Genomic DNA, 22,459 nt, shown 5'->3' on the forward strand with positions numbered 1-22,459 from the left:
GAGAATAATAAAAGGGATTTACAGCAGGAAACAAAACAAACAAGGAGAAAGAACTCCTTCACAGGAAACAAGTTGAATGGAGTTAGAATTTTAGCTACTACGGTTCTCTAGAAGAAGTGTATGCTACCAATTCTTGTTTGGAAAAATTGGGAATATGTCTCATTTTCACTAATTCGTTTGGGGATCTATCTCATAACGGCAAAAATTAAGGAATCTATCCTAGTGAGAGAAGAAAACTGTTAACTATTTAATATTCCACGTGTGTGGGATAACAAGTGTTGTGACTTTACATTTCTGCCCTTATTGTTCAGACAAATAAATAATAAGACCATGACTTAGAGATATCTCACATGAACTGCAAATAAATTGGGATTTTGTGCTCTAGTGGGGATACATAGAAGCACCAAGATGACACTACGACAAAGAAATTGGTATCGCAACATAATTAAACATCTGTAACTATATAGTTGGAATTCGACTAGTCATTGGATTGATTCCAGGCGCGATACATGTCCGGAAACGGGACAAAATTTGATTCTATGAAATTAAATGAATGTGGTAGGCGTATTTTCTAGGGAAACAATCGAAGGTGATATGAGAATTCCATTAGTAGCTGATGATAAGTTTATATGGAATTTAACAAAGAATGGTATCTTCACCTTAAAATCCACATATAACAAGCTGCATGAGGAGAGTTTGGGAGCTATACAGGTGTCAACAACTATCCAACATACTAATGTCAGATGGAAGCAGTTGTGGGATATTAATACCTGGCCGAGAGTGAAACATTTCTGGTGGAAATGCTTATCTGATTCCCTTCCATCAAGAGTCAGAGTCTCAAGAAACGGTGGATCCATAAATCAGATTTTCCCTTTCTGCAACCAAACTGATGAATCCTTCATGCATGTACTCTTCACTGTCAATTTTCGAAAGTTGTCTGGATGCAAGTCCCTGGAGGTGGATCCATTTTAACAGGTGGCTTTGCTGATATTGATTCCTTGTTTGAGTACTGGATGATCCTGATGCAGGATCATTTCAAATGGATAAATACTGCCATGATTGTTTCATGGACCATATGGAATGAGCGCTGCGAAGTTATATTCCAAAACAAGAAAGTCGATCCCATTGCTACTGCCAGAAAAGCACTGAGCTTTGCCAACTACATTGAAAATCTCTATACTGTCGCTATGACCAGCAAACATAGTGACATGATGATTAGAATTAATAAACCTTTATGGAAACCCCCTGCATATCCTTTTCTTTCCATGAATTGTGATGCTTCTTTTAACAAAAACACGGGACTAACAGGAATTGCTCTTATTTTGCGTGACTATGCAGGCAACTGGAGGGGATGCAAATCCAAATGTTATGCAAGAATAAAGGGTTCTGAAGAGGCAGAATGTCTAGCATTCTCGGAGGCAGTGAACTGGAGTCTGAAGCTACATCACTCGCATATAGTTTTTGAGACTGATCTACAAGGGATTTAAGGTTACATCAAGAATTCTGCTCCAGTCATAGCCTGGGAAAACGAAGTCATTCTGTTAGACGCTTTAGAGAACCTAAAAAAATCCCACAATGGGAATGTAATTTCATTTCTAGAGTATGTAATAAGCCTTCTGACAAACTTGCGAAGTTTAGCAGGAAATTTGGTATTTCTAGGATATGGTGGGATAAACCACCTGACATTATTGAAGGCTGTCTTTTGTCTGACCTTGGTAGCACCTTAAGTTAATAAAATTTCTCTTTGGCATCAAAAAAAAAACAATCGAAGGTGGGCATATTTGTTGTAGAACTATGTATAACAATCAATATCAGTACTTTCAACCCAATCAAAGGATTAAGGTTGTTGATCCCTAATCTTAGTCTCAATCACGGGCATATTGTTTTGGGGCTTAATAATGAAATCAGGGAGAAGATGGTTTTATTATCAGATCGTGGTTAGTATTGTTATAATAGTCCTCCAAAGAAGATGGTAAGAATCGAGGTTACACCAACCTGTTACTTGCTTGGATGCCATCAGTAAACTCAACTCACTGTTGGGTGAACGATAAGGGCAGAAATGTAACATCACAACACTTGTTGTTCCACACATGTGGGATATTACCTAGTTACCGGTTTTCTTCTCTTACTAGGATAGATTTTTTAATTTCTTTTTCCGTCATGAGATAGATCCAAACAAATTAGTGAAAGTGGGACATATTCATTCTTGTTTATTGGAATTGTGTTTCTTTCAGCCCATTTTTTCTCCTCCTGGTTGACATACGTTTTGCCTGACGCTACTTCAATATTCGTTGCAAGCTATCAACATACGGTTTGGACCAAAAAAAGAAGAAAAAATTCCTGATGAATCTTTGCTTCGACTCCAAGATTTTGTTTTTTGATCAAAACGAAAACTAATGACAAAATAATAAGTATATTAACAATTTTTTTGCTCTCTCTGAAATTGCTTCATTTCATCTTATCAGCAGAGTTATACCGAGACCAACATGTTTTCAATCACTCACTGACACTGAGATTTGACTAAATAAACCTCACAAAGGTATGTCACAAGCTGAGTACAGCCGACTATTATAAAGAGATGGAATTTTAGCTGTAGAGTAAGGTGATGAATGTCGTTAAACTACTGCTAACTAAAATTAAAACCCAGCCTGAACTTGCTCTGCGAATTGACCGAGACTTATTATTGAAGTCACTAAAATACATTAAGACTTGCTCAGAAACTAGCCTGAGAACTGCGACACACGCAAAGAAAAAACTCACTGCTAGCACGGCAACTTCTTTGTTTGCTAAACTTGCTTGATCTTTTAAAACCCTTTCAACGTCCAATCTGCCGTGATCAATATATATGTGAAAATCAGAACTCAAAATGCAAAAGAGATGTCAAATATTTTTGGCAGGAGTGAATGAAGTTTGAACATACCTGAGCATGGCATTTTCTCTGACTAATATATCTACTTCAGATGTTACGACAGATTTCCACGAGGCCAGATCAATATGTGCTCTCTCCTAATGAAAAGAAAGCAACAGCCTAAACACCCGTAGAATATAGGAATTTCATTACCTTGTGAACATTCTCAAAATCACCAGGAATGAAGAGTTCTCTTACCGTAGCCTCTTTCCAGTCAGTTAGAGCTCTGATTTCGAAATTAGCTTTCTCCAGAAGCAAAGAACTCCGAGTTAACTCCTTTTCAAGTTCTGGCAAAACATCCTCATTCCTCCTATTTAGTTCTTTGATATACTCTTGTAGAACTGATAAGTTCACCTCTAATGACCTAACCTTTTGCATTAAGATCTTTAGAACAGTATCACCAGGCACTCTCCCATTTGGCTGCCTAACTTCGGTTACATGATTAGAGACCATTTTTTTCAAGGGTGCAGTTTTGCCGCTCTCCTTATAGTCCTTTTGCTCTTCCTCGACCTTTTCGTTACCTTTACTAGAAGAACCAACCCCATTAGAAACTTGAACAGATCGCTCGTTATCAAATGAACCCTCTTCCGGTCCCAAGGATGGATTTCCTGACAATTAGGGACTGTCCCTTGGGAAACCACAATGAGATCTTCAAGCATCCTCTCGATTGCATCAATGCCATAAACCTCTAATATACTCAACGTACAATAGAACTCTGACCCATAGTGACTAAGCAACTTCAACCTCAAGTACCTTACCCATTTGGGTTCAGTCAGCATGAACCTCTGCGCATGTTTGACGTTTGCAGCTACAAATTTCCCTAGTGGAGTCCATGTCTCCGTCGGATATGTCAAACTGCCGGAAAATTCAAAATCCTTGAAATTAGAAGAATGGTGCTTGAAATTAGCTATCTTGATTGCATCAACAAGTGTTTCTTCTGAGAGCTCGATGACAACAAATTTATCTCCGACGGAACATGGATTTCGTAAATATTTATCTTGATCCTTCCCAAGGATATTACTTGCACCTTTTGTTTCTTTGTTATGACCTAAGACTTTCGCTCCCTTAGAAGCAGATGCGTAGTTGTACTCTGTTCCATCAGGCTCAAGCCGATGGGTAATGTTTCCAAGCTGACAATCTACTTCTTCTACTTTTGCTTGCATTGCTTTGGTCCGGAATTCATCGAGACCAAGATAAGTTGATCTAGAAGCTCTATCATTATTCTGTTCTTGCACTATTTTACTAGCATTGTGTTGTCGCAGTTGTGGATGAGTCTTGCACTCTATGGCTGAATAATTACCTAGAAAACTCCATACTATCTCTTCTAATTTGTTTTTTTCCCGAATGGAGAAGTTAGGATCTGCAGAGACAAAATCATGATTCGCCAAATTGTCATTGTAGTAGTAGTAGAAAGGATAAGTAGGAATTACCAATAGGTACTGTTATGGTAGTCTTAGTTAATGGCAGGTCCACCCACTAAAGTCCAGTAACCAGAGGTCCATAATAAAAGGAAAAAGAGAAAATTGGACCAAAAATTTTATCCCCTGGTCCGGTACACGTGCGGGGCCGGTAATGCGTAATTTCGAAATTCCCAAATTAACCTTTCACCTCTAGATATTTAATCTCCTGGTTCTTATCGTCACCTTCTCTTTCAATTTTTGGTTTTGCTCCAAAGAAGCTTTCACGCTGGAGATCTTTTTGATTTCGTTAATTGAGTCGCCAATTCGATCCCAAAGCTATTGTTTTGTATATTATAGAAGAACTCCTCCGATGAAGATTTTTGCAAGATATATAGGTTGATTTTCTTACTGTTGATGTTAGTCTAGTTTTTTTTTATAATCAATTTTCATCTAGTAATGTTTATTTTAGGGCTTCTAATATTAATCGTTTAATGGATGTTTGATTATGTTTTGATCTCCTTGTTTGATTGTTTATTTTATTTTATTAAAAAATAGTTCAGATCTATATGGATAATCATGTTTTTTGTCAATTTCTTCACTAGATCTGATCATATCAGTTTCATTTTGTTGGTTTTAGATGTGTTTCGATTTATTTTTGTGTATGAACCAACAGTACGTATCTGCAGTACTGATAGAAACCTAGTTTTGAAGACCTTTTTTTATTTGATTCAGAAGTACATATATGGAATATTGAAATAGAAGTGTTTCAATACTGTTTTTTCACGGATTCGTTAATTATTTTTGACATGCAGCTGATTGTTGTGTATGAACCAACAGTACGTATATCCCGTACTGACAGAAACCTAGTCTACTTTTAAGAAGAAGAAGAAGAACAAGATGGTGCATCGTTATGATTTACGAGGAGAATATTTGTTTTCTGTTTCCAGGTATGCTTTCTAATCATCTTGTTTGATTATTTTGTTCGGTTTTTCTTCTTTTGATTACGTTTTCACTTTATTGTTTCGTTTTTTGTTTGTTTTTTGCGTTTATTTTTGTTTTGGTTTGTTTTTTATGAATCTTGATCGTAATTATTCAATTTTTTGGTTAGATTATGATGTTTTTAACATATTTGAACTTTCGATTTGATTATCTTGTTGTTTTCGCTTCTTTATTTATCAAAATCGTGCTTGTTTGTTGTTTCAGGGGTATTATCCAACAGTACATATGTTGCATACTGATACAAATTACTTTTGATTCTGTCTTGTTCTTAGTTTTATCACTTGTTGTTGTTTGATTCATAAGTATATATCTTCGATACTGAAATAAGACTCTCTCGATTATGTTATTTTGATAGATTCTTTACATACAATTATTTTTTAGTTCATGAATCAGCAGTACATATGTGGCATACTCATACAAACTGTTTTTTTTTTTGTCTAATCCTTGTGGTGTTTGATTAAGATTTTGATCTCCATGTTTGATTTCTTGATTATTTACTAGATCTAGGTGAATAATCACGTTTTTGGTTCATTTCGTTATTAGATTTGATCATACTAGTTCCATTTTGTTGTTTTTAGATTTGTTTTTTTGTATGAAACAACAGTACGTATATCCTGCATCGACAGAAACCTAGCTTATTTTGAATGAAGAAGAACAAGATGGTGCATCGTTATGATTTACGAGGAGAATATTTGTTTTATGTTTCCAGGTATGCTTTCTAATCATCTTGTTTGATTATTTTGTTCGGTTTTTCTTCTTTTGATTTGTTTTTTTGATTGTATTTTGATAATCAAATCGATTTGATTGACGCTTTTATGGTTTTTAGGTTTGTTACAGTTGTTTTTCGTGTATGAATTGACAGTACATATATGGCGTACTGATACAAAACTCTTCTAATTTTGTTTTATTTGAAGTTTTTCCAATTTTTTTGGTTCGATCCATGAGTATGTATGTATAATACTGATAGGAAGTGCTATTTGCTGTGTTTTTGCTCCTTTTTTAGTCTTACCCTTCAGTACTTATGTGAAATACTGTAATATCTCTTTCGATTCTCTTATTTTTCATACATCTGTCACCTGTTGTTGTCATACTGTTGATTTGTAGTTCATGAATCTTCAGTACATATATCACATACTGATAGGAAGTGCTCCTTGTTATGTTTGATTCAGTACGTATATGAAATACTGAAATAGATGCTCTTTGTTACGTTTGATTCAGTATTGGAATTGGATATGGAGATGATCTGGAGTTGCAGTTCAGAACTTATTGCAAGAAATGACAGATTTTGAATGATAGGAACAGGAGTTGTTGTTGGTTCAGATTTGCAAGCTTGTGAAATTGGTGGTGGTCTTGATGAAGTTACAAATTGGTTGTGATGTGTGTTTGAAAGAAGGTGTGCTGCAAATGGATTTGGAGGAACATAGAAGGTTGGGTTGCTGATGTAAACTGAAGATACATATGAGATAGAGGAGGAATTGTAGGTGGTGATTACTGTGAACAAAATCAGTGGATGAGATGTTCGTCTCAATGGGTTTATGAAGATGGTAGTGCTGTTTAAACAGGGAAGAAGAACAAGTCTGTGTTGCAGCTGAATTGAAATGACAATGGTGTTGATGTAGCTGTTGCAGTTGTGGTTTAAGCTAAGAAGATTGTGATGCAGCAAGATAGAAGATTACTGAGAAGATGGAGCTGAAGGCAGTGGTGAATGGTTGACTGCAGAGGTGCTGGTGCTGCAATAAAGTAAAGTGAATTGAGGAGTACTCAGATTCCTAAGTAGTGTAGCAGATATGTACTCATATTTGTAAGCAGTGTGGCAGATATGTACTCAAATTTGTAAACAATGTAGCAGATATGTACTCAAATCTATGGTCCTTTATATGTTTTAATTAAATTTGGACCACCAGATAAATAAAATCCCGATTTGGTAGAAGTATGTTATTTCACACGTACTTAAACAGTGGGGTATATTAGTCATTTTCATGTTTTCAAATAACTTTGGACCTTAGAATAAGAGTAAAATCTAGTTGGACCCTGCTATAAATAACCTTATGGGCTTAGGACCAAACAAGAAATTTTCCAAAGGATAAACTGAGCAGCATTCCTTCTTCGGGTGTAAAAAAACTTCAACATCAATATGCAGCTTCTATTCTCAAATGCATAGTTTTAGAACATTGCTACAAACATGTAGTTTACGTTCTTTTCTCTAATTTCTTGCTAGCACCAATATTTTTTACATTATTTATTTATTTAGTAGCGGAATTCATAAGATGGAACAATGTGTCAAAAATTAAATGAAAAACGATCAGAGAGTTTGTCCGGGGATAAATTGTGCTTCAGTGTGATACTAAATCTAAGAAACTGTAGAAACATGAAGAAAACGGTTTACTTATGATCAGAAATAATGGGTATATAATTAGATTCATGGTGGAAACCAGCATATGAAATCTCTAAACAAAAAATACATTAGAAAAGAAAACATGCATGGGCATTATAGAAAATGAACAATGAAGAAAATGTGTACCTCCATTTTCATGGCTATGACCAAATCGAGAGTAGAACAAAAATACAAAACACCAGAGAGAAAACATCAAAGACGAAGATAGCTCGTAATAATTCTTTCTGTTTATCTTACAATCACCTTCCTTAATTTTATTGTTAGCATCATCCTTAGCTATGATATTTATGTGGGTATCTCGAATTTTCTTCATCTCACATATCGGGTAAAAAGATAATTTAACTTTTAGGGAAAGAAGAAGTTTTGCAGTGTTTCAGAAAATGAAGATTTAAGTTGTTTTCAGAACCGTTCATCTTTCAAGGACCCCCCACTTTGGTAGTTACTTTTGATCTAGCGGGAACTTCTTAGAGCCACGTAGATGCAGTTGAAGTCGGAATGAAGTTGTTATGAGACGTAATAACAATTTAGTTTAGTGAATGGTTTCCATAGCGGTTTCCTTCACGGGGAAATTGTTCACCTATGCGTTACCCCATACAGGCCTTAGAAACACGCGCACACACCAACAAAAAAAAATGCACGGAGCAATGTAGTTAATATCGGTCGAAATGGCTAAGATATTGCCGATAATACTGATTTCGATGCTCAACCGAGACGAAACATGCTATATCGTCGATACGGTATTTGGCCGATAATCTCCGTCGAGATGGTCGGGATAAGTTTACCGAGATGGACGATATTGGGGTGGGGGACCCAAAAAGAAAAAAACTAAAAAAGAACGGGCACCTAGCTCAGCTGGTCATCCTCGTTTCCCAAAGTTTCATGCGTTCCAGGAGGTCCCAGGTTCGAGCCCCCAATGGCGTAATATTGCAGAACTTAACATGGAAGGTAGAGTTAGTTTGCCCCCTTGTGACACAATCTCAGTCCCCATTTGCTTCGGCTCCTTTGGCTAGGTTACCCATGAGGCTCGCTGGTAGGCTAGTACAACAACCTGTTCAATTAATATAGTAGTATATCGTCGGAGCTTAGCTTGTTAGGCTTCCAACTAGTTTCATGTAATAATCGTTTTCTCTAATAATATTATTTATATATTTTAAGAAAAGAAAATTTATTTATTTATGCCAGCGTTTTCAATTGTTGTTCATGTTTTAGGAAATTTTTTTGATCTCGCACTGCTAGATCAAAGATCATCTAACAGCCCCAATACCGCCGGATCTTAGAGATGTGATGTTAGCATATTATCGTTTTTAGCCTCCATTAACCTCCCTAACCCTAAAATATGTTTGACGTTTTCCGTACATGAACAAATATTTTAAATCTTCCTTTTACCAAACGTATATTATGTCATTTCTTCCCTACTTTTTGACTCTTGATCTCATGAATGTAAGGATCAAAACCAGAAAGATTGGTAGAAAGATCGGAGCAAAATTGGCATCTCATGAATTAGAGAAACATTTTTAGGAAAAAACTTTTTAGGAAAAAACTAAGAATATTTTTTTATTGGTGCTTTGATTTTAATCAAAAAAGTCTTGTACTTAATTCTTTTTGTAAAGAAAATTGTTTTGAACCTGGTTCGTTATTAATTATTTTCTACACTTAATCACCTTTGTTAGAGCATAGCTCGGTTGAACCCACCAAGCGTTGGTATGTCAAGTTTGGTTGTCATATTTTAGTGAATCAAAATTCAATTTTAAGAGTCGTTTGATTATGTACTAGAGACAACTTCGTATAGGTTAGGCTAGAAAAATTGGGATAATGAGACATACAAGTATTACTCGAAGACTTGAAGAATGTGAAGAGGTAACAAGCTACATCGACGACATCATCCTTCCTCTTGGGGTTAGTAATATTTTGACTTGAACTATTTCATTCCCAACGTATCTTTCAAGTCGTGCTATATTGAAAACATAACTGCGAAGCTGTGAATGATTATACTCTAGTAGACATAGTGTTAAGGAATTACAATACGAAGTATAACATTTATCTTTTGAACTTCCTATATAAGACATCGACATAATCGTATGAATGTTATTGTGATTATGTGTATGCGTATGGGTGAAGATTTTGTCTTAGGAAACAATGTTTACATTTGTTTAAAGGAAGTACATTCATGAACTTGTTTTATGAATCGAAAGTGAAATCGCTAGGCTTATTGGTATTGTTATTCATTGCATATCTTTGGATTGCCAATATGTGTGATTAGTAGAACCGATCATAATTTATTATGTATCTTGGTAAAAATATTCACAGTGCCTGACTTATCTATTGGTATGACTTTTATTAGAGTAATCGATCCTAAGTAATCACCTAAGATGGTATGATCGATATTTGTAATTGGTGTGACCGATCCTAGTAATTGGTGTAACCGATCCTAGTAATTGGTGTGACCGATCACAAAATAGTGTGTAATCGATCCTTGTAATAAGTGTAACCGCTCTTGGTAACTGGTGTGACCGATCACAAGTAATACCATGAGAATATGGTAACAGGTCCTGGTAATTGATGTAACCAATTTGGTAACTGATGTAACCGGTCCCAGTAACCATATTAAGGTAGAACCGATCCTTGTGTTTGGTGGAACCGTAAACCCATGATTAGTGTGTTAATTTGATCAATCACATAGTTCTTGGAGATCAGATGAACCAGTTCTAAACTTGTTTGGAAGTATGGTATAATCGGTTCAAAGATTGTAAATATGAAAGAGGATTTACAAAGAAATTAGATGTCGACATACTTTGAACATGTTTAGTAACTCTTCTTTTATTGTTCAAAGATATTCCTTAATAACTCAAGGAGATCCCGGATCGAAATAAGTTGAGAATCTTTTAATTAAGGTTGTTAATTTTATATGCTTTTAATTACTAGCAACTAAAATGCATCTCTGGAAAATAAAAATTGGTAATGTGCATTTACTAATTGGAAATTTTCTAGTAGGATTTCGATTAATATTGGACAGAGCATTTCTAGGAACTATGAAAACCGAATTTGGAAATATATTGCATATCTTGAGAATATTTTCTATATTGGAAATTCCTTGGTGTCCAAACTTCCTTGGTCTATAAATACCCAAGTTTGCATTTCGAGCAAATTATCTTAAGAGCCAGCAAAACTACCTTGTTGTGTTGTTACTGGTGGAGTCGTCTATTCAGAGAGGAAAGTACCCTAATTAGGCGAAATCTCTTACGACCGCTCGTTTAAAGACTTCTTTAGGATCAAGAAGCTCTACGAGCACCGTTGGTGGCAAACTAGATAATTGCAGTATTATTAGTTTTCGATTTGACTTGATTTGATTGACTAACGGTTGTTGAACTTTGATTGCACCTAGTTTGTTTATTCTTGAGAATCTTCTCTTCTGATATAAGATTCACTCAAACTAGATCGAAGTGTTGACGTGATCTTTAGAACTGTTTGTAGATCTAAAGACGTCTTGTGATAATCCATTGTTAACACTCTGTTCTATGCATGATTGATCACAAGAGATTCAAGTTGTGGTGTGCAGGTGTTTATTGAAGATTTAAGAAGATTTGAAGACAAAAAAGATTTCTGATTTCGGTTCATAATCTTTGGTGTGCACAAAACTTGATCGGCTGGGATCCAATTATAATCAGTTTATCTTTGATATAACAACAAGAAAATTTGGCATTAGCGACTATGCACGTTAGGTGGGTACAGGGCCACTTTTAGTGGTTGGAGTTATGCAGCAACCAACATGGCAACAGACATGCTCTGTTGTTAAAGACTTATTTGCTAAAGACGTGTAGCATCCATGTTGCTGGAATAGATATCTTTTGACTACAATGAAGCGACAAAAGTTTCAGTGGGTATAAATATTTAATAACAACTGGGTCTCGTTGGTAAAGTACATAAAGCATTCGCTGCTGAAATGTTCAGAAATGGTGGCTGCTAAAGACTGTACATTGTTGGTAGAGGTGGCTAATTATAAAACGTTGTCACCCGCTGAAGGATTTAACTTGCTAGATTTTAGTTTTTGTGGTGTTGGCGAAGGGTTGTAACCGCTACATGTCTCGACTGAAGGATTTAACTTTTACTCTGTACTAAGTAACTAGATTTGTAGTAGGACAGAATAACCAGAAGAAAGAGAAAGTTAGAGAGCAAAGTTGATGGAATTAAAATGGGTCGTGGATCAATCAATAAACCCACATGTTTCTTCATTTTATCTCAGCCGTTCAAACTTATTAGATCTATTGGCTAGGTAAGTTTGTGATAGACTCTGTCATTTAAAGTCTGTGAGCCGATCCCACCCCCTTAAGTCGCATCTATATAATTTCAAAAAAAAAAAAGGAAAATAAATGAACGTGCTCTCCTAAATTTAGTTCAATTTAAATGTCATTAACATCCAAAATATTTTTCAATTATAACATAACACCAGACGAAACTGTACATACCAAAATCATACTCCATAAAACTTTACATCCCAAACTAAAACATGTACTAAGAGCAGATCCTATGGGTAGTCTCCATTTGGAGACTACTAGTTCACATGAAAGACTACTCGCCCATATGAATGAGTGAAGCTACTATGGGCAAATACAAAAAAAAGACGCTATCCGGGAGACAGTCTCACGTTTAATTAAAAAAAATGGATTTTGGACTAGACGGGGACTGTTATGTCCCCCGTCCAAAAAAAAAAAAAAATCTTCTTAGACAAAAAATCTTCTTTGATGGGGACAATCTCCCATCAAACAAAAAAAACTAAAAAAAAAAAGCTACATGGACGGGTGATAGTCCCCCCCCCCCCCCGTCAAAAAAAAATAAAGCGAAAAAAAAAAGTTTTAAAGGGGAACTGTCCCCCGTTTTGTGCTAAAAGCTTTCTTTTTCCCGACGGGGGATAGTACCCCGTCTAGTGTGAAACTCCCAACCACTCGTTCATATGAACGAGTGTCTGAAAGGATTTGGGGGAAAAGTGGGTCGAAGCCTACCCATTGGAGACCCTAATTTGCTCAAATTGGTAGTGCACTCTTTCAAATGAAAGAGTGACACTACCCATAGGATTTGCTCTAAGAACTTCCGAGAAGTTTTGGACCTTTCGTAATACTGTTCCATGCTAGATTAAATGAGTTACTTACACTGGCATATCACGAGTTGGTCAATCAAAACGTTGAACTTCTTTCTCTTCCATCCTCCACATCCTACATCTTTGTCTATATAACTTCACTTTGCGAGTTGGAAAATGGTCAACGACTTAGCAGTAGATGGCCTGTAATTTTCTGCACCCAGTCATAACACACCTATACACACAACACGGAAAGGAAAATGTAAGTCTTGATTGAACAACAAGTTCATAGTTATATCAGGGAAGTCCCCTGTGACGATAATCTAACACTTCTAACATATTAACAGAACGATGAGTATATTAACTGAACGATGAGTGCCAGTATTTGAAACGGTGTCCATAACCTACACCAAACATGAGGCATATAAAGTTCAATTGAAAAAGAATCTAAACCCTCATTGAGTACTGCCCTAGAGTAGCTTATTGCATATACATCGATCTATTGGACCATTGCTGTTAAATGCGCTGCAAGGAATAGGTCCAACAGAATTATTCACCAAACATCGCCTGGATAACGATAAAGAGTTATTTGTTAGGAAATAAGTGTAACATGTGCAGGTTCAGAAACATGAAACTCATTCCTTCACTTAGCTATCTAACGCCACGGCCATTGACTTTTTAAGAAGATAGCTATCTAACTAGTTCCTGACACTGATCATGCAATATGCAAACATGATCCTTAGCTAATGTTCAGTTATTTTCTGCACACATGATACACCTGAGTTAATTACACCCCAATAAACATGCCTCCAACAAAAAAAAAAAAAACAACTTCCTTCTACAGAACATCTGTTTTCTTATAATTCTCTTGACTACAGCTGCAACAACTTTGAAGATTACAGGAAGATAAAACAAAAGTCTACGAAACCAGCGCAGATTCAGAAAGTCATACATGTTATGTTCACAACTTTTATTCTAACATGAACAGGTCATATTTAAAAACATTGGTGACAATATAAGATCAAAGTAAGAAAACCACAAAGACTGTTGTACAAACCCTGAGTCTTTATCTTTTATTCTTGTCCCAACAATTGAAGCCCCCATATACTTATCAGGCAAATAGTGAAAGGTAATATCCAACCAACTAGTAAAATACTTCTAACTTGAGAATCACAGTCACAGTTGAGAGGGTTATCAGGCTAGCATCCAGATATCTAACCTAGGGGTAAAGCTGTGTAAATTAATAAACAAAAATGATAAAGCAAAAATCATGCCAAAGCTCAACTATATATTCATTCAAGAGTTCATAATTTCTACATCAGCTTGTGGCCAAAACCAATGGGGCTAATCTAGCAATCAGCCAGTCAAAAAATATGAGTTAATGATAAATGCAACAAAGAGCCCTCAGCAACTGAACCACTAGCAATCCCTAAAACAGCCATAATCAACGGAATTCCTTCTAGACCAAACAATGGTGAACTCAGGATATTAACACGGAGAGCGAAAAATTTAAGGTTGTTCAGGCATAACCTGCAACTGGTACCTTATTCTTTTTATTTTGAAATGAACATCTAACTAAATCTAGCTAAAAAACATGTAAAGAAGAGAAAGAGCGGTTAACATTATAATTACAATGTGTTCTACGAGACAATGAAAAGAACACTGCAATGCAAAAATTAACTTCTGCTTAACACTTATATAAAAACCAATAATAAGTTTGTAAGGAAAGGGAATCCACTAACATTATAGATACAATGTGGTGTGCCGGACAATGACAAGAACACTGCAGTAGAAAACCAAATTCTACTTAATAGTTAATACTTACATAGACCCATTATACCCAGCAAAATTGAAACTATAAAAACAATAACAGTTTAGTTATGTTGGCTGAACCTCTCTAGAAGGTAAATATTAGATTTATTCAAGTTTAGTTACTAACATAAAACTGGAAAGACAAGACCCAAATCAATAGCTAACTATCATACTCACACTAATCAATATATCATGTGAGATCAAATGTAACAATGCATCACAATTTTGTTGTTACGCTTTACTAATTATAAGATTGGTAATAAAAATATAGTCAAACAATTTACAGTAAATAATTGGTAAAAAAAAGTTTTAATTAGAGTATTTCACTGAAAAGGATTACCATCATGATCTGTCCTTTGCCTTGATTAGAAGTTGATTCATATCCTCTCTTCATTATTATCACTTTCTCAGCAAAAAGTTCAACACTGTTCTCTGGAAACATAAACCTCTGCTGTGCTGCAGAAATCAATTTTCCAATCCTTCTTCCCTTCCCACCTACACATCCAAAAGCCAAACAATAATCAGATCTAAACCAAAAATCAAAATAAAATCAAAAACATCTAACATCTAAAGGTCCAGTACCTAATGGTTGACTCTCTTGAGAACAAGTAATCTTGATCCCGAGCTTTGGCTCAAAACCTTTCAACAACTTGAGCATCACCTGCAAAATCAGACCAATTAATCAAAGTAAGCCCCAATTGCATCACACTGGAGCACAGTCAAGAAGGGATTTGAAAGATGAGTTTTACATTTGGTTTGGTAGTTGATGACTAATAAAACTTCAGTGATTCCAAAAACAAAACAAGCCCTAAGCTGTAACCCTAAATCCAACGCCAAAGCAAAAACATAGTTAATCAAAGCACTTGATTTGTAATTCTAAAATCAGAAAAGAAAAGAAAAATGAGAGTGAAGGGATTGAATGAATTACCTTCGGGGTATTTTTTTTTCCTTAACTTTGTCCCCATGATTTGTTGTAGATTAAGAAACTGATCTAAGATTTTCATCATCAGTAGCTTCTTAAATCGTAATGTTAGTGTATTTGGAGTGGAAGAAGAAGAATTCAAGGTAAGAGTTCTGCCGCCGTGAGAGGAGGGAAGAAAAGAAAGAAGGATAAGAGCAAAATGAAAAGATAAGGATTAGGGTTTGTCTCTAGTGTGTGGTGTACGTGTATCCTAGGATGAATTTGTGCAGTTTTTCTGGGACAGGTTATCGATCCGTATGACAAACTTTTTATTTCTGTTGTTTCTATCGTTGGATCCAATATGTAAAGGATTGGTGGGTAGATGGACGGATGGATGGCTGTTTTAGAGCGCGTTTGGAAACCAAAAGCACAAATCCCAAACAAAAAAATTTTGCTTCACAAGAGGTGAATTTTTTGGCTTCTACAAGTCGTTTTGAAAATCCACACTGAAACGAACTTCTTGTTTTTTGACTTCTACTTATGCACATCTATGTTTTTCTTCAAACCTTTACACAGTATCTAGCTAATTTATCTTTATATCTAATTGCATGTATCCACACTGAAATGAACTTCTTGTTTTTTGACTTCTACTTATGCATATCTATGTTTTTCTTCAAACCTTTACACAGTATCTAGCTAAATTATCTTTATATCTAATTGCATGTGTATGTGATGTCCGGGTTAATACTTTGTATTTTGTCCAGGGTTATATCATTTATCATTTTCTTTAAAAAAAAATTGTCATTTTTGACCACATACTGACATTTTTTGCTTCTTTTTTTCTGTATTGAAAATTAAGTTATCGGATATTTGGAATTGACCTAATTACCGATTTTCGGTTTGGTTTCCATTCTATTGCGATATCCATGAGACGATTTCCACCTTTTCCATTTCATGTTTCTAAGCATATCTTATGTAATTGAATGAAAATCAAGAGTTACATGCTCCAATTAGTTTTGTGTAAAGATAGATCAAGTTTCCGGCACCGAATGAATGATCTTGAGTTTTAAATGAACGAGTTAGGTACAAATCTTATCTTGTGAAAATAAATTCCACTTGATAAATTTTGGGAATTGGAAGTAGTACGATTGATGAAAATCAGATATAAAAGAGTTAGGGGGTTTCGAATTAAGATAGATCAAGTTTCCAACAGTACATATGTGAACTTGAGTTTCTAAAACCAACGACTTATTACAAGTTTTTTCCATGTGTAGTGATATTTCTTCATGCAGAAATTTTGGACTTAGTCGCAAATGACTAACCGATATCTATGCTGTTAAATATAATCCACTTCAGTTAACGGAATCATACTTTCATGGTGTAACTTTTTTTTTTTTTTGTATTTGGATCACTTTAGATGGTTTGGCATCGTCAAGGTTAAAAAAAAATCAAAAGAAGAAACCTTTTGAATGTTAATTTCTTTACGGGCTTAATAAACCAGCAATCTTGGTAGTAAATATCATGGTAACAAAAAATTACTAATCACACCAAAAAACTGATGAGTTGGTCTAAATATCTACCAACAATTGACTTGGCGGCTAAACGTAGTAACTTGAAGTATTTACCTTCTGTTGTACTTTGTAGTTGTCAAACTCTTGCGGTTGAAGGCTATTATCAATGCTAACAATTTGATGGTTTGTTTAAGTATACACCAACATATTGTTTTGGTGGGTAAGACGAGTGACTAAAAATACATACCTTCTAAGGTACATTTTGGTTACCCAATCATGGTACCAATAGGGTAATAACAACAAATATGATATTTCGGTTGTTAAACCATTGCTGCTGAAGAGCTCCACCTATTATCGTTGCTGGAAAACTGGTGATAAGAGGTTTCTGCCAACAGAAGTTGGTTTTGGTTACGAAAAGTTGTTGCTGAAGAATTGTTACAACTGTAGTTGGTAAGAAAATAGTCGATAAAGCCAAGTTTTCTTGTAGTGAGATTTGATTGATTAGTTGCGTAGATTGGCATCAGTATTTAGCATCTTGATAAGATCCTATTATTGGTTGCATAATCTAAACTCTTCTACTTTGCTAGTTGTTGGATAGATTGATCTAAACCAGACAAAAAAGTTTATTGGATTAAACAAAAGAGCCTTTGTCTAATTCATATCACTAAGATTGAATAGAGTTGTTACCGAACAGATTTGTTGTTCCATTACTGTTTGGAATATGAACCAAAGGAATTGTCCCAGTGCGTGCACTTATTGAATGTCGGAAGCGCAGGGATACTGAAGAAACTAGGTGAGCTATAGTTTTAGTTGCTTGGTCTCAACTATACGAAGTTAGGTTGATTTTGTATAGCGGCTTAATTATGAGAGTATTCAATTCTGGACTAGGTCCCGGGATTTTTCTGCATTTGCGGTTTCCCCGATAACAAAATATTGTTGTGTCATTTACTTTTGTTTTTCGCAAATATAATTGTTGTTATTATAATTTAAAGTAAATTACACAAACGTTAACTCTATATTACTTGATATTGATCCTATAGAGTTTGGTTAAGTCCGAACCTATTATCAAGTAATCACACTTTTATTATTGTATTTTCTCGATCTCGTATCCATAGACGATAACACAAAGTGTGAGTATCGATTCGTTGTATTGTCTCGACTCAGTCCATAGATAATCACTTTCGGTAAGAGGACTTATAGGTTGAAAATTTTAAAATTGTGGTGTATTTGGGTACCCTCGTCTTTTCAATTGGTATCAGAGCAGGCAAAACACGAAAAGATCTGACAATTTGTGTTTGTTGCGATCCAACCTATACGAATTGAATCTATGATTGATTCGGTTAACGTTATGCAAGAGTATGAATACTCAAATGTTTAAGATGTTACAACTTCGTTAACTCATGATCCAAGAGTTACGAAAACATTTGAGTCTATCTCTGATGGAAAGGAAGAATCTGATAAATAGTTGGTAAAACTCCTAAGACCAATAAGATCTCTGTCTACACATAGGTTAATACTAAAGACAGAACCTAATCTTCTTAAGAATGAGATCAGAGAAAAGGACATTCAACTAAATATTCTATCCAAGGTGAAAAAGCGGGGGTCTAACAACACCACCCAATATTTCTCTTAGCAATCTGTATGGACTAACTCCGAAATACTTTCTAGATAATCAACTAGACAACAGACTTAATCTAGGTAAAAGTATCTCAAGGAGTTAATATCTCTCTCTTGTTTTGATTTACTCGAGCTAATAGAAACCAGCGAGTCTTTAATCAAGCATAAGGAATAACTTGGTTGGTACCAAAGACCAATATCCAAGGATCAATCAATGACAATCAACAACCAAAGGTTGGATTACTCTAATTGATGATCTAACGCACAACCTGTATTATTTCAATTATAAAGATAAAACAATATAACGCGGAAACTGAAATAACACAGACACCATAAATTTTGTTAATGAGGAAACCGCAAATGCAGAAAAACCCCGGGACTTAGTCCATATTGAACACACATTGTATTAAGCCGCTACAGACACTTGCCTACTCCAAAGCTAACTTCGGACCGGACTGTAGTTGAACCCCAGTCAGTCCCCCGCTGATCCAAGGTACAGTTGTACTCCCTACGCCTCTTATCCCAGCAGGATACTGCGCACTTGATTCCTTTAGTTGATCTCACCCACAACTAAGAGTTGATGCGACCTAAAATCGCAGGCTTTGACAATAAACAAATCTGTCTCATACAGACAAGTCTGTCAAAGGATCAATCTGTCTCCCACAGAAAAACCCTAAAGTTTTTGTTCCGTCTTTTGATAATAATCAAGGTGAACATGAACCAATTGATAATCCGGTCTTATATTCCCGAAGAACAACCTACATAAATCAATCACCTCACAATAATCTTAATCGTATGGTAGCGAAACAAGATGTTGCGGAATCACAAACAATGAGACGAAAATGTTTGTGACTACTTTTTATATCTTGCCTATCGGAGATATTAATCTCAAGCCAATCAATCTGATTGCACTCGTACGATAGAAGATGCAAGATCAGATCACACAACTACGATAAAAGTAGTATCGGTCTGGCTTCACAATCCCAATGAAGTCTTTAAGTCATTAACCTGGTTTTAGAAGAAGAAAATCAAAGGTTAAAGGAGAATCGACTCTAGAACGCAAACTAGTATCACACGTGAAGTGTGGGGATTAGTTTTGCACAATACTAGATGTCTTCTTTATATAGTCTTTAAAATCAGGGTTTCGCCTTGGTCACAAAGCAAACAATATCCACCTTTAGATGAAAACCTGATTTAGATTCAAGTTAATATTTGTCAACCATTAGATCGAAAACTTAGCTTGTTATACACGAATGAAATGCACGCTTCTAGGTTTGTTAACCGTACCCAAACGTGTACATTTGTTGGTTCAACAATAGTTAACCAAAAGGTTAGCCGTATGAGCATTTCATACCAACCATATTCTTCTTCACCATAACTAGCTAGTTCAAATGACTTCAAATGAACTAGTTAGAGAGTTGTTCAATTGCAGGGAAATCTTATGTACTACACAAGACACAATTGAAGCAAAGATGATTTGATTCACTTGAATCGGTTCATGAACTTTATAGCCACGGTTTGCAAATTGCATTCCTCAGTCTTTATAAGTTTAAGTTCATAAATCATCCTCGGATATATAACCTTCTTAAGTTCGCACACTAGGTTCGCGGACTTAAGAAACCGGACAGAGTTTACAAACTCCAGCAGAAAATCTCAGCAAAGACTTTCTGCCGGTTCGTGGACTGGGTTCGTGGACGCAGCTAGTTCGGAAACTCCAGCAGAATTTCTCGGGATGAGAAGTTCGACAGTTCGCGGACTGAGTTCGCGGACTTGGCAACAAGCCATTCTTCTGGTTTCTATTGATCAACAAAGTTCGCAAACTTTGGTTCAAGGGATAAGACTTATGCACATATGTGTTTCCAGAACAATACTCATGTCCATCATTGGTTATGTAATCTAAACTGTCATTCCAACCATTGAAACATTCTTAGAGGACGTTATATAGTTGTTACACCATTTCTCGTCAAAGCAATTTTCAAAGTGATTGAAACATATCATGACTTTCGTCACTATGTAAAGATAAACATGGTCGAAGCGAAACGCTTACCAACAGATATTTCGAGATATAGATGGGAGAGGTATACTCGGTTCGAAATACCAAATGTGTATAGTCTATATATAGCATACGAGTTTTTGTCTCAAGAAGTAGGAGATAGAGTAGATAGACTACTTTTGAGTGACATATAAGTTCAAGTCTTGACATTACCCTTTTGTCGAGAAGTTCCACCGATTCCCTGAGTAGTTCTTCTTCTTGTATGATGAATCGCCATGAAGTCCTTGAGCTCAACTACACTTTTTATCCTAGTCCGAGACTTATCTATAGTAGACTAGAAATCAAGACTTACAGTTTTGATCACTAACATTGACAAACATGCTTGAGATATCAACGCATGCGAGTTCGACCGAGCAATGCTCTAACAATCTCCCCCTTTGTCAATTTTAGTGACAAAACTATCAATACATATGGAATACAAAAAAGATAAAGAAACTCTAGTAGCTCATATTCCATGTGTCTAATCTTCAACATTCCTCGAAATCTTCGTCACTTCCAAGTACTCCAATGATCCCAAAGGTTGTAAGTTTAGCATCATCGTTGTTGAAGATCCGTAGCTATAACAATGAGAAAGCACCGGTCTCGAACATTGTTATACAATGTCATAGTATTATTATATAGTATCAAAGTCCAATTGTATCACAACTTCAACAATAATACTATGGTGATATGTATCACTCCCCCTTAGTCAATACTTCATCTCATATGGAAACCACCCCCTACACAATGATTCGAAAAACATATGTATTTGTAGTGTGAACTACATATTAATTCTCCCCCTTTTTGTCAATAAAATTGGCAAAGGTACAAGAACAGGATCATAATGAAATTTCCATAAGAGACATTTCATGACTAAAAGAAAATACATGCCATCTAATTTAGATGCAATCATATAGCCGAAGCTAATAGCATTCATCAAGGAGTTTAAAGATACAAGATAAACCTTTAAAATTCCACAGCCGCACACCCCTCAAGATATGACCATTAAGCACAAGTTCAAAATAACTCTCCCCCATTAGATGTCATTCCCAAGGGAACAACAAGAATGACCTTAATTTCAAAAGAAAAGAAGGATTTTAATTGGACACCAAAAACCATGAGAATGATTTTTTATATCCAAAAACTCAATCAAATTAATCACAAGTAAACCCATGATTAATTTAATTGGAATACGCAATCAAATTAAACACAAAAGTGATCAACTTAATTGATTATGCTCGACATAAGAGAACTTACGGAGCATACGACTAACATAACCATTAGAAAATGAATAGGATAGTCGTTCATATACTCAACACAAGAGGAATCTTAAGGAGTATGAAAATACTCAACTAGATTAATTACAAGAAAAACCATAATTAATCTAATTGGAATATACAACCAAACTAATTACAAAAGTAACCAAGTTAATTGTCATTTGTTTTGCTCGTCATAAAAAGACTTATGGAGAAATAACTAAATAACCAAACAAGATGATTAATTTAGTTCAAGAATGCTCAACGTAAAGTACCTTACGGAACAACCAACAAAGCTAATCAAAAATTAATCAACTTGGTTGTATCGTGCTCAACATAAGACACATTACGGAGCCTCACAGTATTACATAAAATATGGATCAGTGAAGATCAATACTGTGGAATACACAAGGATTCATTCTATCTTCCATCACTATTTGCATAACGATATTTAATAGACATAATCCTTGAACACAAAAGATTTTAACCTCTCTTCCATCAAATAATTGACAATATAGGCTTAACTTTTGTATATGTCAAAAGTCGATTCATCCTTA

The 22,459-nt window shown here is 35.4% G+C and overlaps 1 protein-coding gene, 1 long non-coding RNA gene and 1 pseudogene across 2 annotated transcripts; 1 reads left to right on the forward strand and 2 right to left on the reverse strand.

Moving 5' to 3' along the window:
• The first annotated feature begins 549 nt into the window (after positions 1-549).
• LOC113360536 lies at positions 550-1,487 on the forward strand. The gene is made up of 2 exons (XM_026604039.1): positions 550-906; positions 1,029-1,487. The coding sequence occupies exons 1-2, from the start codon at positions 550-552 to the stop codon at positions 1,485-1,487; spliced, it is 816 nt and encodes a 271-aa protein (XP_026459824.1).
• A 910-nt stretch (positions 1,488-2,397) lies between these two features.
• On the reverse strand, positions 2,398-8,082 carry LOC113362038 (annotated as a pseudogene).
• A 4,011-nt stretch (positions 8,083-12,093) lies between these two features.
• On the reverse strand, positions 12,094-15,725 carry LOC113358433. The gene is made up of 5 exons (XR_003364531.1): positions 15,514-15,725; positions 15,335-15,406; positions 15,168-15,246; positions 14,926-15,080; positions 12,094-13,008 (listed from the first exon to the last, which is right to left on the reverse strand). It is a non-coding gene; the product is annotated as an uncharacterized LOC113358433 (long non-coding RNA).
• Positions 15,726-22,459: the final 6,734 nt, after the last annotated feature.

The sequence above is a fragment of the Papaver somniferum genome, chromosome 3 (assembly GCF_003573695.1).
Source record: "Papaver somniferum cultivar HN1 chromosome 3, ASM357369v1, whole genome shotgun sequence".
Lineage (NCBI taxonomy): Eukaryota > Viridiplantae > Streptophyta > Magnoliopsida > Ranunculales > Papaveraceae > Papaver > Papaver somniferum.